General features: G+C 41.0%; 1 protein-coding gene across 6 annotated transcripts in view; it reads right to left on the bottom strand.

Annotated features, from left to right (window-relative positions):
• KALRN (kalirin RhoGEF kinase) overlaps positions 1 to 22,740 on the bottom strand; it is an 833,042-nt gene that overhangs the window by 402,020 nt on the left and 408,282 nt on the right. For all 6 annotated transcript variants that reach the window (XM_075070289.1, XM_075070290.1, XM_075070292.1 and 3 more), the window contains exons 8-9: positions 14,076 to 14,207; positions 4,713 to 4,943 (exon numbers count right to left, since the gene is read on the bottom strand). In XM_075070289.1, coding sequence (XP_074926390.1) covers positions 4,713 to 4,943; positions 14,076 to 14,207 — 363 coding nt within the window. The remainder of the gene's footprint in view (positions 1 to 4,712; positions 4,944 to 14,075; positions 14,208 to 22,740) is intronic.

Genomic DNA, 22,740 nt, shown 5'->3' on the forward strand with positions numbered 1-22,740 from the left:
CTCCTAGTGAAAACGTTTTTCCTAATATCCAACCTAAACCTCCCCCACTGCAACTTGAGACTATTATTCCATGTTCAGTCATCAGCTGCCACTGAGAACAGTTTAGATCCATCTTCTTTGGAACCCCCTTTCAGGTAGTTGAAAGTAGCTATCAAATTCCCCCTCATTCTTCTCTTCTGTGGACTAAATAATCCCAGTTCCGTTTCCCTCAGCCTCTCATCATAAATCATGTGCTCCAGCCCCTAATCATTTCTCTTGTCCTCTGCTGGACTCTTTCCAATTTTTCTAAATCCTTCTTGTAGGGTGGGGCCCAAAACTGGACACAGTACTCCAGATGAGGCCTTACCAATGCTAAATAGAGGGGAATGATCATGTCCCTCAATCTGCTGGCAATGCTCCTACTTATACAGCCCAAAATGCCGTTAGCCTTCTTGACAACAAGGACACCCCGTTGACTCATATCCAGCTTCTAGTCCAATGTAACCCCTACGTCCTTTTCTACAGAACTGCTGCCTAGCCACTTGGTCCCTAGTCTGTAGCAGTGAATGGGATTCTTCCATCCTAAGTGCAGGACTCTGCACTTTTCCTTGTTGAACCTCATCAGATTTCTTTTGGCCCAGTCCTCCCACTTGTCTAGATCACTCTGTATCATATCCCTACCCTTCAGCATATCTACCACTCCTCCCAGTTTAGTGTCAGATGTAAACTTGCTGAGGGTGCAAACCATGCCATCCTCCAGATCATTATTGAAGATATTGAACAAAACCAGCCCCAGGACCAACCCTTGGGGCACTCCACTTGATACCGCTTGATCATAAAGAAGCAGGTGGAACTGCAGTTCCTGGGACACACATGCATCTTCTCACACTGACTAACTCCACTAAAAAGGTTGGCAGATGCATTCTGCATGAGCTACCTCATATCCAAAAACACCTCAGGGATCCAAAAATATTGCAATTTTGGAAGTCTGTTAGACAATTGGTAGACATTCTCCAACAATGGATTAGCAGTCACAAATCTCCCCTCTCCCCTATCTAATTTCTCAAGTTGCTCCCTCTGCCAATCAGCACCACCTCAAGATTTTTTCTGGACTGAGCATCAGTTGGCTCAGCCTCATCCAAGGACCTATCTGAGAAAGCCAGGTATCCACTTTATGAGAAGGAGGTGTATAGCTGAAGGTTATCAGCAAACGGATGGCACTGCATCTCCACATGTATCGTAATTTCCCCAAGTAGTTTCATATATATACTGAACAGGAGATGCAAGAGAATGGGACCACATCAGAGGGGATGGACAGCTACGCCCCACAACCCACTGAAGAACAACCCTATCCACTCCACAAAATCCTACAGATGTGTCAGCTACACCTTAAACATTTCATACCAGTGGCTGCTAATACATGTAATGATATCAACATGGACACTAGGCCTCTGTCCAGAGGCAGATAGTCAACCAAGGAAATTAAATTTGTCTTTGTTAATATATCTGGGCATAAAACTAGGATAATAGATATCTATGAAGTCAGAAAAATCCAGGTGACCCTGGTGCTGTGTCCAGCATGCCCTTCTCAAAAACTGTCCTCAAACAATGAGAAATGAGACAGGGCCACCACTGTCCAAGTCACTATCACCTAGTGATTTGCTTCCTAGCCAGAGACCAAAGTTTGTTTGTAACTAGTTGACATCCTGCCCTTCTCCCACTTAGCCTTCAGCAGCCATGAGAAGCATGGTTCTTTGCAGTATCCTGTAGCTGCCCCAGCTGACCCAAGACTTCTGTACATGAAAGGAAACTATCTGCAAATAAAGTATCTGTCTCCTGGCTTGCTGCTGTGCTCCCTGAGAAGCAGCCAAACTAATCAAATTTCAATTAAAGGAGCAGCACTGGCAATGAGCTGAGAGAAGATCAAACATATCACTCTCACTGTTGGAGGAGTGTGGGAGTATATCCTATAGGAAAGATTGAGAGGTTTCATGGGAAGGGAATAATGGCTGCAAAATAAAGAAGTGCTAACAGGCCACATTTAGACATCTGGCAGGGCAACCTGCCACCAAAGTGTCTGAAAATATTAAGCTGCAAGTTTGAGGCATCATGCATAGACCATTTAGACAGCTTTTTTGATTTACTCTGACATCCCTCTACCTTACTTGGTACATTTCAGTCTCCAAATGTATATTTTAATTCATCCATATACTTATTAATTTGTTAGTGATGGAATTCAGACCTAAACTATTCCTGCTGATATAAGAATCGTAGCAGGGTGTGCCTGTGCCAAGCAAGATCTATAGAAATGATCCTGAAAAATACTGATCCATTTTGCAAATCATATCCCAAAATCTTTTTTCTGTGTAAACTTTTATCTCACATTTCTGAGTCTGTTTAGGTGGTTATTTCATTTAGTGGGTTGTGATTCATTTCTTGAACACTAAAGATGTTTAAAAGCACAAAATGATTCATCTCCTCCTTCCCATTTTATAAGCAGGGTAAAAAGATGCCTCTAAGAGTAAGTGTGTGCCAATGACAGATGAGTTTCTGTCTTAAGTTGCTGTTTCCTAGATAATAACTACCCAGTATAACGAAAATTTGGAAAGGTTGCTGTCAATGGAACACTACGAAGCTTTGCAGTGATGCATTCTAAATGATTCTGCTCCTGTGAAATTTATTCTTCACTAATGTAGCAGTTATAATACACACCAAGGACCCAGACCCACTCTCGTCGAAGACAATGACAAAATTGCCCATTAACTGGAAGAGGAGGAGACTAGAGGACTGAATGGGTTTCACTAATAAGCCAAAGCCTGCTTGCTTTACCCCACTAGTAGTCCTATAGAGTTCAGCAGGATTGCTCACCAGAGTAAGGGAGGCAGGACTTGACCCAAAATACTGAAAGAAGGTGTCTCTTACATCAATTTGGACTAGTCTTCCTTAGGCTAATCACAAATCCACTTTGGAATGTAGCACAATCTGTGACATACTGGTGAATGAAGGTTACTATACAAACTTTAATATTTACTTGATTTTTGCATGTTTTACTTTGATGTCACATCAGAGTACATTTCTGGATTTCAGACATTTCCAGTATATGCTAGTACTGAAACTCAGTACTCACTCAATCATATAAAGATGCTTCAATATGTAGATTCCAGATTTCATTATCATGCAGCATACATATTTTGACATATAATGTAAGCGAAGTTTCTTAAACTAAGCATCTCTTTTATACAATTATGGCCTTAACACTGTTGTGAATATTTTGATTTTAAATAAAAGCTGAGCAAAAGTAATGTTTTTCACCTTAGTAGTAAAAATGCTGCCCATAAAATGCTCAAGCCTGGTAAGAAATGTATCTATTTGCAAGGGAGCGCTATGCTAGCAATTCTCTATGTTTTTATTGCTGAACTGTTTATGCATGAGACCATCACAGGGGCTGCTAGCTTGTCCCTATAAGTTCTCAGTTCCTGCCTTCCTCACACACTTATGAGAGCTTACTCCCTCAACCTCTTCCTTGAGTTTCACTGTAAAGAGGTAACTTAAAAACAAAAAAGGATTTAAATATATGTCATATCAGGATTAGAACCCACAGCCCCTTCACTCACAGCAGGCACCACATTAGCAGCACACAGTCTTAGCCAGTAGCCTTCCCCTTAACATACCACATAGTTGGAAGTGAGATGACTCCTGCAATGTTTGTTCTTCATGCTTGTGTACAAAAGGGCAGCTATTAGCATGGAACTCTTGTGATTATTGTTAGTTATCATATTCTTATAGCTTCCCCCCTAAGAAATTGAAGGCAACTTATCTGTAACCAAAGTTATTCAAAATGGACGTCTGCATATATGACGTCACATGCATCTGACGAAGTGGGTATTCACCCACGAAAGCTCATGCTCCAAAACGTCTGCTGGTCTATAAAGTGCCACAGGATTCTTTGCTGCTTTTGCATATATGAAGGTTACTGACTTTCCACTGAAGTTCTTTGACATGGACTCTGCACATTTACACTCATGGGATGTGCTGCTGGTGCAGTTTGATCAATTGGCTGTCACTGCATGCACCTGGAGCCCCCAAGTTGGAATATGCAGAGATCACTCAAAAAAAAAAATTGTGCTCTACTGTGAAGAACCTAAACTCTGTTGAGCAATATGGATTGTTTCCATAAGGCAAGCTGGAAAATGGGGCAATTCAAAACTATTCCACCCAGCCCCCGCTCCTTTTTTTTTTAACCTTGTCACCCACCTTTTTTCTGTTACCTATCTTTTTCTAAAGCACATACTGTAGCTGTGATAAGCAACTGTCTACTTCCAAAAGCTATTAACCTTCTAAACATTTTACCAAAGGCCTCTTATTATAAGTTACATTATCAATGGTGGCATCTGAAATGAAGAACTTTACAAAAGCTAGTTGAAAAGTACTGAATGGTGAAATAGGATAGTACTGTATAGCTAGCATATGTAATAATACTGGGTGGTAACAAATATCCTTAAGATAGGGTGACCAGATGTCCTGATTTTACTGAGACAGTCCCGATTTTTGGGTCTTTTTCTTACATAGGCTCCTATAACCCCCCACCCCCGTCCCAATTTTTCACATTTGCTGTCTGGTCACTCTACCTCCAGATGAGTCACCATATAAATTTAATGGCTACAAAGAGATATAGCCATAATATGTATTAGTCCTTTAGACTTTCATTTCACCGCTCTAACATAGGACATTACCTGCTGAACATCCTGCTGGAAAACACAGAGCTGCAGCCTTTGATGTAATCGGACTTTTCTGTGCTGCCAGATGCTCTCTAGGCGCCGCTGGTGATGCAAGACTTCATGTACCACATCCAAGACCTGGTGGACAGCCTTGGAATAATTAGCAGTAGCAGTAAGAGATTCAGAGTTTCCAGGGCTCAAGGGACGCTGCAGGACATCCAACAAAGCCTTCCCATCCTGGCTTACCTGAAAGAAAAAGATTGAGTCTCGAGGGGACAACTTCATTGGCGCTGATAACATTTTCTTTAACATCTGACAGCTTGCAGCAAGAATAGTCTCATCCTCCCAATTCTTCCCCACCACCCACACCCCAATAAATGGCTCTGTTAGAAGGAAAAGACAGGAAATCTTGAGCAACTTTTTTTTTTATTTTTACTTATGTATTCATCATCACTTGCCTCGGTTTCACAATGGACCTACTGTGTTGCTCAGTAGGACCTCAGGAACTGAAGTGACAGGTTCATATATGGCAACAGATATCTAAATAGATACTGAACTACTGCATGTTTCGCAGACATTTGGGCACTGAAAATTAATTGACAAATAATGTTGTGTTATGAGTGGCGTTTGGAGGCAGGAGACATATAGACACATCCTGGTGAGGAGGTGGCATTTTCAGAAATACACAGATGACTAAAACATTCACAGTCGGAGTCATTTCTTTGTGAGCTTATGACGTATGAATGCAAATTCCAAAAGGTGAAATTCATGCTCTTCTTCACTCAGTAAGATAAGAGAAAATAAATTAGTAAGTGGTAGTACTAACCTTCTTTTCTTTTCTTTCCCATGAATAGTTCAGAGAAAACTACAGGCCTACATTTTCAATGGGCCCGAGAAACTTGCATGCAAATGTTCCAAGTGAAATCATTTTTACATACGAAACCCTGCATTTACACACATAAAGGGTTTCTATGCATGCAAAATAATCCATCTAAATTGTATTTCTTATGTATTTCATGGAACCCACTGAAAATTTCAGCCATAAAATGCAAAATGTAAATGAACTACAACTATCTTAATGTAATAAATGTGGGTGTTGGAATTTTGTAAGAGGGGATTTGAGAAATACATGGATAGTCAAGGTGTGGCTCTGATATCAGTAACTCAGATAAAACACTATAAGTACTAAACAGAGCTGCAGACAGAATGCAAATTCAGTTTTATAGAGGCTTTTGAAATTTCAAAATATATTTTCATTCTAATTAGGAACAAAGGCTGAACATTTCAAAATTCTTCACAAAAGAACATTCCAGGAAAAAAAAATTCAGATCAGAGTTTCATTTCAATTAAGATGTCTTAAAAATTATATTATATAACACAATTAAAAAAATTCTCATCAAAAAGTCATTTCAATAGGAACAAAACAAAAAGTTTAGTTATGGAAATGTTAGAAGAGGATGATTCCATTGCTGGAACTTATTTATTCCCTTTTTTAGTTCCATAAATAAATTTAGGCAAAAATTGACATTTAGATTTCAATAGACCCTCTCTCAAAGTTTTTCTGACCATTTCTACTGCTTAGCATTATCAGTACATCTCAGAATATTTCTCAAAGATGGGTGTCATTATCCCTATTTTACAGATAGAAGTATTGATGTATTGAGAAATTAAGTGACTTGCCCATAGTCATACAGTAAGGCTGTCACAGACACTCCTGATTCCCAATCCCATGCACTTTCCACAGATCATGTTGCTTCCCAGTCAGTTACAGGAGAATATATCTGGAATAATTTCAGTGAAATCAATGGCATTATTTTAGATTTATACTGGTTTTTACCGGGAACAGAAGGTCACCGATGTCTGTAAAATACGCGGTGGCAAATCTCTGCAGTTTTTTAAACCAGATTTGGAAATGATTAGGGAGCTGTGTGTGGGTGAGTGGTGGTGAGGTAATACTCAAATTCCTTTGCTCATGAAAATGGGCAGGAGCAATCTATACATGCTGGAGTCAGGGAAGCTGCAGCCTGCTGTGGACACAGATGATTGAGTTCCAACAGGGATGGCAAAAGAAAATGATGATAGAGATGAGGATTTCAGCAGAGAAAGTTGAGGCAGAGGCATATACAAATAATGTTGTCAAAGTGGGGATAACAAGCTGAACCATACATTTTTGGAATCTGGTCATTAATCAGAAGCTCATCCCTTCTACCAGCATAGCTTCCCATACACCCATACGTTGCTGTTAGTGGCCTTATATTTTACAATAGGTCGCATTCTGCTCTTACACTGCTGTAGGGTTACTACACACCAAATGTGAAAAAATTGGGACAGGGTGGGAGGTAACAGGAGCCTATATAAGAAAAAGACCCATAAATCGGGACTGTCCCTATAAAATTGGGACATCTGGTCACCTTACACTGTTCTAATGATACTAATTTCAAGTGTAGTTACTTTTTATACAGGTGTTAGTGAGAGCAAAGTCAGTCCAAACAGAGAAGACTCAAGAACCTTGTCTGAAAGAAGATGCAGAACACATGCTATCAGATAAGATATTCATTACATTTACTTGTAAGTGCATAGGTGATAACTGTATAGGTGATAACTGCATTTATAATGAGGAGTCCTTGTGGCACCTTAGAGACCAACAAATTTATTTGGGCATAAGCTTTCGTGGGCTAGAAACCACTTCATCAGATGCATGAAGTGAAAAATACAGGAGCAGGTATAAATACATGAAAGGCTGGGGGGTTGCTTTACCAAGTGTGAGGTCAGTCTAATGAGAAGATCAGTTAACAGCAGGATACCAAGGGAAAAAATAACTTTTGAAGTGGTAAGAGAGTGGCCCATTACAGATAGTTGACAAGAAGGTGAGAATAACAGTAGGGAGAAATTAGTATTGGGGAAATTTCGTTTAGGTAGCCCTCGGGCAGAGTTTAGCAATGCCCCTCTGCCATGTACATTGGCCAAATCGGACAGTCTCTATGCAAAAGAATAAATGGACACAAATCTGACATCAGGAATCACAACATTCAAAAACCAATTTGTAAACTGGATTCCATCAGATTAGGCCTGAATAAAGACTGGGAGTGGTTGGCTCATTACAAAACCTAAACTTAATTTCCCCAATACTAATTTCTCCCTACTGTTACTCACACCTTCTGCTTCTGTATTTTTCACTTCATACATCTGATGAAGTGGGTTATAGCCCATGAAAGCTTATGCCCAAATACATTTGTTAGTCTCTAGGGTGCCACAAGGATGCACTGTTTTTGCTGATACAGACTAACACGTCTATCACTCTGAAAACTGCATTAATGGATGTGCTCTATTCTGGAGAACATTTCTGGAAATGTTCTGTCAAAGTTCAGGGATAGCTTCTCCATTGGCCCCTTTCAGTTTCTGTAAATGCAGTCCCCTAAGGTGTTAGGCTGCTTGCCTTCATCCGTCTCACAATTCTCACTCTCTTTAAATTGGATCCCAGGGGACAGTACTCTGTGTACTAGCCATGAGTGTTCAAGTAGGCCCAACTAGATTCAACTGTCCTACAAGATTTCCCTTTAGGGGCTGTGATCAATGTGCACATACAATAAACCAAACAAAGTAATCTTTAGTCTTGCTAAACACAGTGTAACAAGAAAAGGGGTTTCTTACACAACAGTCTAGTTGCATCTGTCTTACCTAAAGCTTAGGTAGATCTAGCTTACCCCAGTACCCAACCCTCTGAGTCTGAGGGGACAGTCTGATCACCTGTAATCTTGCCCCCCCTCCTTCCAGAGCATCAGAAACTCAGATTTGTATCCACTTCAAAGGCCTTTGTTTCAGCTTCCCACCTGAAGGGCCCCTGAGGTTTGAAGCTGGCCCTTTGCCCAGTGTGACCAACCCCATTGTGACAGTTCCCCCCATAAGGCTTTATGGAATATGCTTATGAATGTATATATAATAAAACTAGAATAGGTTTTGTGCTACATATACCATATAACGTATCTCTGTAAAGGTTATGCACTAAAGTACTGAACCTATTAATCCTATGTATATGCATGTATCATTTTTGTACTTGAAGTTAGGAATATTGGCTGTATACTTGCTTGACTTTAACTAGCCTAGCAGAGCATTTGGTCAGCTTCTTGAGAAAAGTGCAAATTAAGTGCCAAATCAAAAACCACTTAAGCCTACAATGAACTTGAAGATGCCAATCCACATCTGACCTGTCCCAGGAATGTGGCCTGGCTGGTAAAAAATGAGTCATGCATGGACATGTGGCTTGCCCATGTGACTTCAAAACTCCATCTTGGAGCTGGACTTTGCGTAGGAGTGAGGAGGGGGTCTCCACCCACAAGAGAAAGTCTGTTTAACCCCCTGGGAAACCCCTCCATTTGGTCTTCAGCTGGCTAAAGAGAGAGCCTCTCCACCCTCAAGCATACCTGAAAAAAACTGGAACAAAGGACAGTAACTACAGGGGGTCTGAGTGATTGCTGGACCCAGACTAGCAGGAGACTAGTCTGTAAAAGGAAGCTTACTGGAACTGGTGAGGTTTTATTTGTATTCAGTTTCTTAGACATAGACTTGTGTGTTCTATTTTATTTTACTTGGTAATTCACTTTGTTCTGTCTGTTACTACTTGGAACCACTTAAATCCTACTTTCTGTATTTAATAAAATCACTTTTTACTTATTAATTAACTCAGAGTATGTATTAATACTGGGGGGAGCAAACAACTGTGCATCTCTCTCTATCAGTGTTATAGAGGGCGAACAATTTATGAGTTTAGCCTGTATAAGCTTTATACAGGGTAAAATGGATTTATTTGGGGTTTGGATCCCAATGGGAGTTGGACATCTGAGTGTTAAAGACAGGAACACTTCTGTAAGTTGCTTTCAGTTAAGCCTACAGCAGTTAGGGGACGGGGTTCAGACCTGGGTCTGGGTTTGCAGCAGACTAGCAGGTCTGGCTGAAACCAGGCAGAGCACTGAAGTCCTAAGCTGCCAGGGCAGGAAAGCAGGGGCAGAAGTAGTCTTGGCACATCAGGCAGCAACCCCCAGGGGGTTTCTGTCATCCAACCCGTCACAGTGAGGTTAGAAGCTCGCCCTTTGCCCAATGGGACCAACCCGATATTTACCTCCCATAAGGCCAGAGCTAAACTTCAAGGGGAATGATGCCTGTATTGTCCCATTAAGTATCAGTCTTGGTCTGCTTTCCTGCCAACCTGCTCCTGCTGGAATTAACCCTCTTGATAATTATATAACACACAAACAATAATAGTCAAACAGAGATACTCATAATATTCATAAAATATTACAGGAGTTTTTCCTAGTCCTTCACACCTTCTATGACTCATCGACCTTTCTTCGGTTCAAAAGTTCCTGTTCCAAAAGTGATTCTTTTATGAATGCTATACCACCTCCCAACCAAAGGACATGAAAGAGCTGTGTACTGAAAGATTAGCTAATGAATGGATTTGAAAAGATAAATGAATAGTTTCACCAGTCTGGGTTGCTAGTTACGTGGTTTTTCAAGCACTTTCAGAGTTCTCCTTAGAACTGGAAAATAAGTCATTGAATTGCTTTTCATGTGAATGCTTTGCATTTTTCAAGGATTGTTCAAGGATAGCAGCATTAACATTCCTGCTTAGCAGGTCACATCACAACTTTAAAAAAAGCCAATCTATGGGAAATACACTTGAGCACCATCGGTAAAACTCACCCAGTGCAGAAAATAAGCAAAAGGCCTATGCACTTTTTGCATTCCACTTTTACCATATTTTGAAGGCTTAAATGTGCATAGACCTCATGCTGTAACTATGCCCAGGAAGAATCTCACCCCCTGTGAATTATACATGAGAGCTCTATATATGAACAAGTTAGTCTGATTCATGCTTCTTTCTTGTTTGCATTGAAAATTACAGTCTGGCTCCCAGACTCTCCAGCTAGGTGTTACTATGAACTTTTTATATAACTAGAAGTGAATTTTAAATCCCAAGTATCCTACCAGTTGGGCCTGCAGAATGCTGAGAGCCTAGCAAGTGACCAGACTAAGGTCCCCTCTGCAGATTAGTGGACATAGCTGAGCTAAGTCAGGGAATGGTCTTCCCAGCAGATGCATTGTGCCTTTTGGGACAAAGAATGAACTAGACTTGGTGCAATCACATTTAGCAAGATGTTGTACTCATCAACACCAATTGCCCTTCACTCTAGAATCCTGTATTCCCCTCATCCTTCTCCTTTCCCCAGCAAACAGTACTAACATCAAGAGTGATTTTAAAAATACAGGTTGAACTAAAGGGGGCATCTCAATTATATTTGTGTGACACAACATTAATTGATCATATTGGCAGTATAAAACAAACTCCCACAGGACAGAGAAACCCCTGAAAAATTCCTCCTATGGAGGGGGATATAAAGATGGTGCCTCTTGCACCAGCTCATCCACCAGAGTTGCCCCACCCAGTATAAGAGGTGTAGAGGGGCCTCTTGGGGGCTCCATTATTCCCAGTTCTCTGATGGTGGAAGATCTTTTGCCAGTAGCATAAGCTAAAGCTGTCATACCGAGGTAGCTAACAAACTGAACTGACTCTGTCAGTCCTTCCTCCTCTCCCCTGCATCCACTATCTGTGAGTTTTGCTTGGATACAGCAGGAACTGGGCCCCATATGTTCAGGGCCTGAGCAAAAGTGCAGTGAAGTCAAAATGAGGCTCTAATGGGCACTGTATGAAGCTTTTGGTGAGCATCTCCAAAAAGCTTCACAATACCTTGTAGCAGAATCTTTCAGCAATATAATGTCATCTGCATTGTCTCGAAGTAAGAGTTCTGACTCCTGAGCACCTTCCATTGCATTAAATATGACTATTGAATTGCAGTTTATATATGTAGAGATTTGCAACCATACTGAAGAAAAGGAAAGGATAGCCCATGCCACAATTCTGACATCATTGCTGAGAGTTCAGCACTCTGACTATCCTATTAAGGAGGAGGTGACAATGTTATAATATGTTGACAGGAAGCATCATCCTCTAGAGGAATAAGCCCAGGGATGGGATACGGGACACCTGAACTACACTGCAAGCTTTGTAAGTTGGCCTTAGGCAAGTGATGAACATATTCAGAGGTAAAGATACTCAACTTCACCTCTCTGCTAACATTGTTCAAATAAATCTATTGGGAATGTAATATTTAAATGATCTAAACAACTACATGTTTAATAAGTCATAACGATCTCAGAAGAAGCTGCAGCAAAAATAATACATATTTTTAACGGCTGCATTTAATAAGGGCCTTAAAATGTACATACACACTCGAAGGGTTAAGGTCTGTAGGCTAATGGGTAAATGTTTGCTTTAAAAATTCATTCCACTTAAATTATATTTTTTAGAAATAAATATTTTTTAAAAAAGGAAGTCTATTCAAAATTTAGTTTAAAAACAATATTAACACTCCGCTGAACAGACAAAGCCCGTAATAGTCATAGTTACTTCAAGAAGTCACCAAGATTTTCTCAGTTTTCCTATATAGACTGCCACACCTGCAGTTCTTCTGTACGAGATTCAGTAGCAGTCCCATCTGGGGAGACATTGTACAAATGGTCCTAAAATCATTGCAATAACCTCTGGCTAATGTAACTGATCTGGAAAGTGCTTTCAGGTACTTTGAATAAGAAAGATGATCTCTCTAAGCAGGTATCCAGCAGGATGAGTTTGGGACAGAGCATTAGCCTTTGTTCTGAAGTCTTCATTTGAAAGTTAACTATTATTTATCTTAACACCGATTTGTGGGATTGAATATCAAAGACGGAAATATCAGGGGCATATAATGTAAGATGTAGCAGTGGGCTTTATTTAAGAGCCTTTTAAGCATATATTATGCAAAGAGACTTTAATATACACATTTCCTTATCTTGCTGATATTTAATTGAATATTCTTTGTCTGGTACAGGAAAAGAAAGAAGCTCTTTCTAAACATTGAAAAGGGATCTGTCCTTCACAATTTATATGATGGCAAAAGTAAGGACGGTGAGCTAGATCTACCCCTGCTGGTGTACAGAGAGGCAGACTCCACCTGCCTGTTCCAGTGACCCCTGGAGGATCCTTCCCTGGGGAGGGTAGGCAGTATTTCAATCATCCTTTCCAGGAAGCTCTGGCACGGAAGGGCAGTTTTAAGGTCCATTGGGGGTTGTATAGCTGGCAGAGGCTAGGGAGGAGTTGAATCTGTGCATCATCCAGCTCTCTTGGGTACACTGCCTTCCTGGCCTTCACAGGGCACATTTTAACCTACACTGCCCAACAGAGGAGAAGTGCTCAGCCTCCAGACAAATTTTCTGTTGCCTGGTATCCTGACTGGTCCAGTGACTATTACTACAGTTATTGTACATATTTCTACTAGCCAGTTTGGGAGATGCTTTTGCAGGCACTGTAAGGAACTAGGTCCAGCTCTTTTTGGCCAGAAAACTAGACAAGAATAATACAGGGCCTTCTGAGTGTGAGGAAGTGAAGAACAAGAAAGGAGAACCTCTGATGAGAAAAAAGAAACATTAAGCAAATTATGACATCTGTAGATTATTTCTCAACATGCTATGGACACTGGTCTGTTTGCAGTGATTTGCACTGAATGTCTGCTATTTGTGGAGGGTTATTTCCTGCTGCAGCCTGGATCAATTCAGGGGAAAAAGCATAATGAAAATCTTTATAGGACTTTTTCCAAAGGGCCATAAGGCAGTTTTTAGTCTTAGCAACCTTGACATTGTCCTTTTTATACAGGCTCTTTAGATCTGAAACAGCCTATTTCTCTACTGAGAACCAGCTTATACAAATGGATATAACTTTAAGGCACGGTCTTTTACATCTTTTGCTCTGATAACGACCTGGCATCTCCGTGGCTTCCTGTCTTGGGACTTTGATGATAGTGAAGAGAGCGGATGGTGTGCAAAGTACCCCCATTAGAATAACTGCACTGAAGCAGGGACTTACTCCAAACAGAAAGCAATTTGGTCAGGTCTATATAGCAACTTCACTATTGCAGGATGCCTAGGAAAGGTAATGAAGCAGCCTGTCTCTTGGCCAGCCTGTAAGCTGCCCTGGCTGGCTACAGGTACCCCAGAGGTGTGGGGGTTGGCTACAGTTTGTTCTGCTGCTCCAGGTTGACTTACTGCATTGGAGGCCTACAGCCTGGGAGCAGATCTGACCTCCTGTGTGAAGTCATGAGTAAAAAGATCACATATCTCTCAAGAACCATTTTAAAGGATTATTAGCTTTATCCCTACTAAGCAGTCATATCAATGAGTCATGGAAAGTAAAACTGTGATTTATTCAATTAAAAATAGCTCCAAAATGCATAATCGTATAAACAATCCATTAGCAGCTGTTAAAATTCTTCTCCTGGAAACACTTACCTCTGTGTAAGCCTGGGTCACCTGTTCATACAGAGACTGATGATGATGGATGGCCAGCTCCAGGTCTTGCATTTCTGATGGGAGGCCTCCTTCACTACACATTTTACACCAGGCATCCACACCTGAAAGGAACTGAAGCAATTCCAAAAGCAATCAGCAGGATGTTTCAAACTTACTAGCCAGGAGGTAACTTAATATTACTATTTCAGTGAACCATTTACAGAGTGCCATAGATGAATGTAGCACTAAGCAGAAGGTGAACTGTGCTGAACTAACACCACAATGCCAGGAGTTTACAAGAGGGAACAAAATGGTACAGATCACACAGGTGATTGTGATCCTTAAACACTCAAAACTTTGTCAACCAGCTGGGCCTAAGGGAGGCTTTAGAAGGAGGAGGATTCGGTTTCTCCTGCTTTACAAGTAAAGTGCATAGGCACTTTCAAAACAACTTCAGGAACTCCTATAAGAAGGACCTTTGAATAACAAACAGAAGAAATACAACCCTGCTTCTAAAGTCAACATAAAAATATAGACCGAAAAGAAACAGTCAGTGTTCTAATTGCATGTAATATTGTCAGAACTCTCCAATTGTTTATGCTTGAGGTCCGCACAGGGGTGATTTTCCCACCAACAGCTCAACACAGCTATTCACCTGGCCCTAACAGCACACACGTGAATAACAGAAAACTCCCATTAAAATCATCATTGACATTTATTTCAGCGAAAGGCGGATTTTCTAAGTGTTAAAGCAGTTCTCAATCCAAGGCTGGCTCAGGAGAATTGGTAATAGGATACCAAGACTTTCATCTCTAGGTCACCAATTTAAATCTGGCCCAGGTCAATAGCGATCAGTCATCAGTACCACCGGATGGTGTTGAGTGACCTACAGTATTTGAAATAAGCTGCTTGTCTCATTCCAGTGGGCAGATGTCCACATTTAAAACAAAAACAAACAAACAAAAAACATCGTCACAATTGATATGAATTAGCACCTTTGTTGGCAGCCTCAGCAGAGAGGCCAGGGATTGAATAGGCTCAGAGGGTGAGACATCTTTTCACTCCTCGAGGTCCCCAGCTCAGGGCTGAGGCACCATGGCAGAACAATGTGAGCAAGTTCACACTTCTGCTGCCTGTTCTGTAACAACAGGACTTTACTCTTCAGGGCTCACATCACTTTTTTAAATGGAGCCTGATCTACTGACATACCTTCTAATGCAGGGGTAGGCAACCTATGGCATATGTGCCGAAGTCGGCACGCAAGCTGATTTTCAGTGGCACTCGCATTGCCTGGACCCTGGTCACCAGTTTGGGAGGCTCTGCATTTTAATTTAACTTTAAATGAAGTTTCTTAAACATTTAAAAAACCTTTTTATTTTACATACAACAATAGTTTAGTTATATATTATAGGCTTATAGCAAGAGACCTTCTAAAAATGTTAAAATGTATTACTGGCACGCAAAACCTTAAATTAGAGTGAATAAATGAAGACTCAGCACACGACTTCTGAAAGGTTGCCGACCCCTGTTCTAATGTGTTTATATGTTGCAGACACCTAATTACGTAATGACACCTCATTACTCTGTTAATATTTCTTCTTCTTCCAGCTTTTTGTTAAACTAGCCCCCCCCCCCCATGCTTAAGGACCTTTAAAGCCATCAATAAAAGAACCAGCTAATAATACAACAAATGCAGTGCACCAGAGGCTGAAAGTACAATGGCTAGAAAACCACTCTCATGATCACAGCTTTATCTGTTCATGAAGTGCTCACCTGTGGCTTGTTAGCAAAGCACTCACTTAAAGCATAGAACACTCTGAACTTCAAAGCAAAGAGTTTCTATCCCAATCTCATCTGGAAACAGTGTGTTATTTTTATTATCAGGGTGTAATTTTATTCACAGTACTGCTTATAGGCAAGGTTTGAAAATGCCTGCATTATAAATCCTTATTTTCAAGACACTGTGATTCAGCGATAAAAATGAATACTGGACTAAAACCTCAATCTACTCCCACAAGATACCCCTCTGAACAAAAGGAGTGTTTTCTGGAGGAAGGGATTGGGGGTCAGGACTTCTGGGTGCTGCTGTGTACACCTCTGCTGCTGATCTGCAGTACCTATCTAGGTGACATTCACACACACTGCTGCCCAAAGCCTAAGTAATCAGGGAGACTAATGCCAAATATATTGGCCTTTGATCAAAAACATGCACCACAGGAAGCACAGTTTGACTCTGCAAGGTTTTTTGCATCTAAGTAATCACATTTTATGCAGGGGAATGTGAATGCCACTAGCCATCTCATGTCAGGGCATGGGGCTGAACTGAATTCCCTCTAGGAGAAACCAGCATATGCTGGAGTTCCTGCCACTAGAACTACATAGTCATGAATTCAGTGGCTTCTTTCTTGACTTCTAATCACATTCTCCCTCTCAGACCAGTGCAGAAACCTCCTGATACAAGCTTTTCTGCCCACAGTCCCCATATACCCACACATTCCCACAGTGGGGCTACATAATGAGGAGGACCTTATGACGGTCCTCTGTACCTAGGTAAATTTCCACTTCTGTGTGTCAGTTTATCCCTCTGTAAAATAGGGATAATAATCCTTACTTGTCTCACAGGGGCATTGTGAGGATTCCTTAATGTCTGTAAAGGGCTTTGAGAGTTGCATGTAATACATTGGCTTAGTGTATTAAATTATATCTGTAGAAATGGCCCTATTGACTGTAACAACATGCTCTTGAACTTTTGTGATGGAGGCCTGAGTTTGATGGGGTTGAAAAGTCCTGGGGTTGATTCCCCTGACAGACCGTTGGTATGTCTGGTGCCATCGATCCTGACTCTTCAATAAAAGATGCTGTAAAACTGCTGAGTTATTATATAACCACAGCCACAATGCCAAAAACCAGAGTGGCACTCAGGTTTAGAATGCCTGTTACTGCAATGCATCCATGCATGGGTTGGAATTCTACAGCACCAGAAAACAGACCTCTGCCACTTGAACTAACAGAGTGACTTCATTAGTGCTATTATCCTCTAGAGGACCAACTCCTAGGAAGAAGTGTGGCACAGATTTTACCACTGTGGACGGCAGGACGGAAAGGGCTTAATTTTTAAAAAAAATGAACTTTGGCAAAGTATTAGTCATATTATGGCGCAATTAATTTAGGTACTTTGGAAAATAGCACAGACATTAAAGTTTATCACAGTATGATACACTATGAAGACACAAGTGCCTTTATTACATGCATGTGTATTTTCATGCTAAATATATATTTACACAATAAAAATCGTGGTTCATTGTATTAAAAAGATGTGTTTAAAAATGTAAATAACTAATTAACTGTTAGGTTGGAAAGGCAGTTCTGTAAGCTGTTACTGTCTATTGGGTGTGCAGAACCATTTTAATTAATTGCTTAAATACCTACTTATCCCATAGACTGGAACAGCTCCTATTGGGAACACAAAAAGCAGCTTAAACGTGATTTGAAATGATAGACAAAAATGGCTCTCTTAGATAATTGTACGTTTTACCAGCTTCCATGAAAGATTGAAACAAAAAACCCCTCTCCCAAGACATTTAAAAAAACAAACACTAAGCCTCAATACAAAAGGGCTATGTGTTTCTGACTTGACCCAAATAGCCCCTGTAAAGTCATAATAAGCCAGATTCACTCAGGCTGCAAACCCTGCAGTAGCCAGGTCAGGAAGGACCCCCACAAGAAGGTAGTGTTACAGCACACGCTCTTACTTACCCTTCCTCCAGAACATACAAAGTGTGAGAGAGCAAGCTGAGTCTCATGCCTGCTATGCCTCAAGGTCTGTGACCCCTGACTGCCTCTCAGGCCAAGCTCAAGCATTTTGGCTTTCCCTATTAGCTGAAATTCCTTGTTGGGTCCTCTAAGTGAGAAGTCACTTGGGGCAGATTCTTTTTCCCCTCTAGCTTCTTTATTTGCTGGCTCCTTCTCCTGCTTCAAGGATCAAGCTAAAATGTCCTTGATGTACGTCTCTCTGGATCCCTTCTTTCCTCTCACGTTCCAAACATTGCCCATCCCATCCCTGCCTGTGCACCCCATCTTACACTTTAATATAGACGTATGGGTTGGTGGAGATTGTTTACATGGGAAAGGCCACCCCCCTCATCTCACAGTCAAATGAGATCTCAGATTTGCTTAAACTCAGAGACATAGAGAATCATAGAGTTTAAGGCCAGAGGAGACCACAGATGATCTAGTCTGACCACAGACCACCAACACCACCTAGCACCTATCCACTAAACGCAGCAACCAAAATTAGATCCACACAGCAGACTAGCCTATTATGTGCCACAGGCTGAGAATAGGGGGGACAAAATACCCTAGTGCCTCAGGTCCCTGCAATGGTAGGGAAAAATGGCCCTGACTAGTGCAGATCCTAGCAGAGAGCTCCTGCGAGCATAAAGTCTACTTGGAAGGGGACAAACTGAATGGTCCATTGACTTTTCAGAGGATCAGCATAAACATTCAAATTCTGCTCACAGATGCTGAATGCATGCAACACCTATTACTTTCAATGGGAGTTGTGCATATGCATTTCTGAGGACAGAACTGGATTCAAAGTTAATGGTTCAGATCTTTGGCCAACTGAAGAAGTTAATATGTTCTTTCTGACAGTATTTTCAAAGTGAATACTTTAAAACATTTTTAGGAACTACTGTCAAGTACAGAAAGAACCTGTTATTTTCATTCCTGCCTCCCTTGACAGTCTATGGGCCAGAATCCCAGCTTGTGTAAATCAGCACAGCTCCACTGAAGTCAAACAGGAATAGGACAGTTTTATATACCTTTCTGGAACAGATGCAATCCGATAAACCCTCCTGCCACAACATGGTGTCAAACATACTTAATAATATAGGACCTGATTCTTCTCTCACACTGGTTTTACGCCAATGCACCTCCATTTACATGAGTGGAGTTAATCCTCATTTATACTGCTGTGAGAGGAAAATCAGGTCTGTCACCATTTGGAGTAGGAGACATTGGGAAAACATGCTGTTGAATGCCTTCAAACTCAGACCCTGACCTGGGTGATGTGGGGGAGTCTAGTACTAAGTATTTTGGCCTTTGATCAAAAACATGTGCTATAGGAAGCTTTGTTTAACTCCCTAAGGTTTTTTTCTACCTTTTTTGATTTAGGGGGGTTTCTTTGTGATCTATTTCGTATTTACCTACCTTTAATAAAAAATAAAAAAACTTTGATCCTAGAGCTCTTTCAGCCAAGTTCAGCTTGACTTGTACACACTTGACAGGTGTACAGTACAAGATCCAGGAAAGCAAATGTGATTGTGAGGCATATGAAGATGGAGATGAAGTTCAGCTCCCAGCATGGTTGACTCAGCCTTTCATCCTCTCAAGCTAGACAAATTGAGTTCCATATAGTTTGGTGTATGGGAGTCTTTAAGATGAACCTTTGAAAAACAAAAGGTCCTGCCTGCTCTGCTAAGATGTTAAAGATACCCTGGTTCTTTTCATAAAAAAAGTGTTGGCCTCTGTGTTTGCCAGGACTGTGGTGCAGTGGACTGCGTGCCAGACGTTTGATTGCTAAGATTCTATTAGACGCCCTTGTGATTGGCATCACAGAAGAAGTGAGTTTAGGAGGGACTGAACAAAAAGAAGGTGATGGTCTGTCAGACTGGATTAGGGGAGGTTTGACCAGGGTCACTCTGGCACCTGGGACAAACCACTATGGAGACCTAGGTCAGGTGTAACAAAATGAAAGGTGTTTATTTGGTTGTCACGCTCTTCAGGCAGGGCACCACAGACTCAGGCAGCAACAACAAGTAAGGCTCTGATAGCAAACAATCTCGTGTCAGGCCTTCCTTTCCTCAGGGAGGCTCCAGCAGGCGGCAGACTCTCATGCAAGTCACTGGTAGCAAGTCTCACCAATAGTCTTACATCAGCTCTGCCTTCTCTCAAGGAGGTGCTGACACGCAGTAGTCTCTCAAAAAAAATCGCAGGTGGGGTGTTAACTTGTGTCCTGCATCATCCAACCTTCCTTCAAGGAGGTGTTAACAGGTAGCATGCTCTCAAGCAGTTCTTGGCCCCAGTCAGGCCTCTCTCACAGAGAGAGCTGGATGTCTGTTCTTCTTCCTGTTCTCCCCAGCTGAGCTGTGCTTTCCCTTTCTAATACCTCCTTTCAAATGTAGGTATAGTGGGCAAGGCTGGTAGAGCCCATAGCAGCTTAGTAGCCTTTTCATAGCCAGTGAAGGGTTTGTATTCCCCATTACTGATAGGCAATCCGTACATTGGGTTGGCATGAAGAATACAGAGTAACACAGTAGGTAAAATGGGTGGACATGACATTAAGGGTGGCACCATTTAAAAAGAGAAGGGTGCAATAAGAGACATGATCTGAGCTGCAAGACAGGACAGACTTATTTAGGTCCAAGACGGTGTGGATCAGAAATCTAAACCTTCTTTATTGTATACAGGTTGTTAAAAAATAATCCATTTCAATAGGTATGTCAGATGAGCATTAGGCTCAGTCTCATACAAAATTCCTGATACCTAACATGTTGTAGGGTACCAGAGAGGTTGAATTACTAAATCCTCAGTGTATAAGTCATCGTTTATCCTATTACAGCTACTGAAGCAAGCCAAATATTTCAGTTCCAGCTGATGGAGCTGTGAGTAGGACATGCTGACTCCCACATCATATTTTTCCAGCATTCTGAGTTTATTGGCTTCACATCAGTGCTCCCCTCTGACTGAACTGTCTCTTATTCCAACTGAGGAGCAACTGCCGCTCAGTGTTAACAAAATCTCTTGTTTTCTCAAGCCTGAGAGACTCTGGTCACTGTCAGGCAGCACAAACTTTTGTTCCTTTAAAGAGCTGCCAAGGGAAGACTGCATTTTTAGACCCTTTCTTTAAATTGTAAAGAAAAAAGAAGAGTTGTTGAAAGCGATGTTATTATGCAGCTGTTTTTAAGCTACAACTGAGGCAAAGTATCTATTCTGATGATGTTGAGAGGGCAAGAAGACAAGTTCACCCCAACTAAGTGGCAGTTCAATCCAGCTTTCTATTTGTTATACAATTTCTTAGCAACAATTCATAAATTGCAAACAAGCCTAAAAGTTCAGAAAAATAGGAGATCACTCATAAAAAACATAGTATTATTTTTAATGATATCTTTAAATAATTCTCATTTTATTTTGGACTGTAAATACTTCTCTTTTCCCATGTGAATGTATTCCTGGTAGAAGATTAACTGCCCTGCAGAGAGACTGATGTCTAAACGCTATGGTGCTTGATGTATCTGAAACATGACAGCCTGATGAAAGAGGGTTAGTGTGTGCAACCCTTATTCACATGGATGAGCACTTGACAGAACGATAGCCCCACTGGAGCGAAGGGTGTATTTTCACATGAGTAAGAGCCCATAGGATGAGTAATGGCTCTACATTCTGGCTCAGTATAAGTAGAAAATACAAAATCAAGAGAAATCTGCCATAATTCTATGGCAGGAGTAGTAAATATCCTGTTTTCTGTTTGTGCTGGACTTTCCTTTGACATCTCTAGCTGCCTTCTGAAGCAAACATTATTTTCTTCTGAGACCAACATTAATAGCAAATAAAATCTCAAATAAGCATCTTTATCTGCATGAACACCTGTAATTTTAAGATACTCACCAACTTATTTGAAAACAAAACCAATTTCACTTATCTCAAAAGACCAAACCAAGGCCCTGATCCTGCAAATGGATCTGTATGGATGGATCCATGCAGATCCCATCGATTTGGGGCTGTGTATGCGCACAAGAGCACACTGGCATAGATCCACCTGCTGGATGTGTCTCCCTTCCAGGCTAAAACAGAGTGCCTAATGAAAACAGGATTCATTTGTATCCTTTTCCCAGCAGGAAGTCAAAGATCACCAACGGAAGTCTCTCTTAGCTCATTGCAGAATCCAGTGCAATGATTAATGAAAAGCAAGATGCCTATAAACCAGGAAAGCCCCCCCCTTCCCCCTAGTCCCTACCCTGCCCCACTGCCTCAAAGGCAGAAATATCTTAGGAATGGATTGGAACCAGCACCTCTTTGTCATAATGTGCAACAAATATTTATACCTCTTTCTGGGTTCTGCATACCTCTTCCTTTATTTTGTTAATTTCTGAAAGTTAGAAAATGTAACATTATAATATAATGTTTATTTGGAATGTATTAATCTATGAAGGAGTTTCTATTGGGAAAAACTTCAACTGAGACTCCATCTGCAGTTCCAGAGGAGGTTATAGGATATTGTACCAACAATGATTACCATGTCTAAGCTAACCCCACAACCGAATCCCAGTTGAGGAAGGCCTTCCAAGAGGCAAAAAACAAAACAAAACCCAGACTAGCTGCAAACATTATGAGGAGTTTTACAGCGACAGACTGCGAGAACCCCAAAAGACTAGCAAAAACAGCTAATACACATTACATTCTGCAGAAAGAGGATTCTTGGCACATTCAGATAAAAATGGGCATCTGAAAATGACAGACTGTTAAATGCATCTGAAGAAACTTCAGTCTAAAAACTACATATTCTACTGTGTAAATGAATCCCACAGCCTAGAGGATAATAAAAAGTCATATAACGTACCTGGTCATGCTCCAGGTTTGCATATGAAACCTCAGGAGAAAATCT

This window comes from Chelonoidis abingdonii, chromosome 10, assembly GCF_003597395.2.
Source record: "Chelonoidis abingdonii isolate Lonesome George chromosome 10, CheloAbing_2.0, whole genome shotgun sequence".
Classification (NCBI taxonomy): Eukaryota; Metazoa; Chordata; order Testudines; family Testudinidae; genus Chelonoidis; species Chelonoidis abingdonii.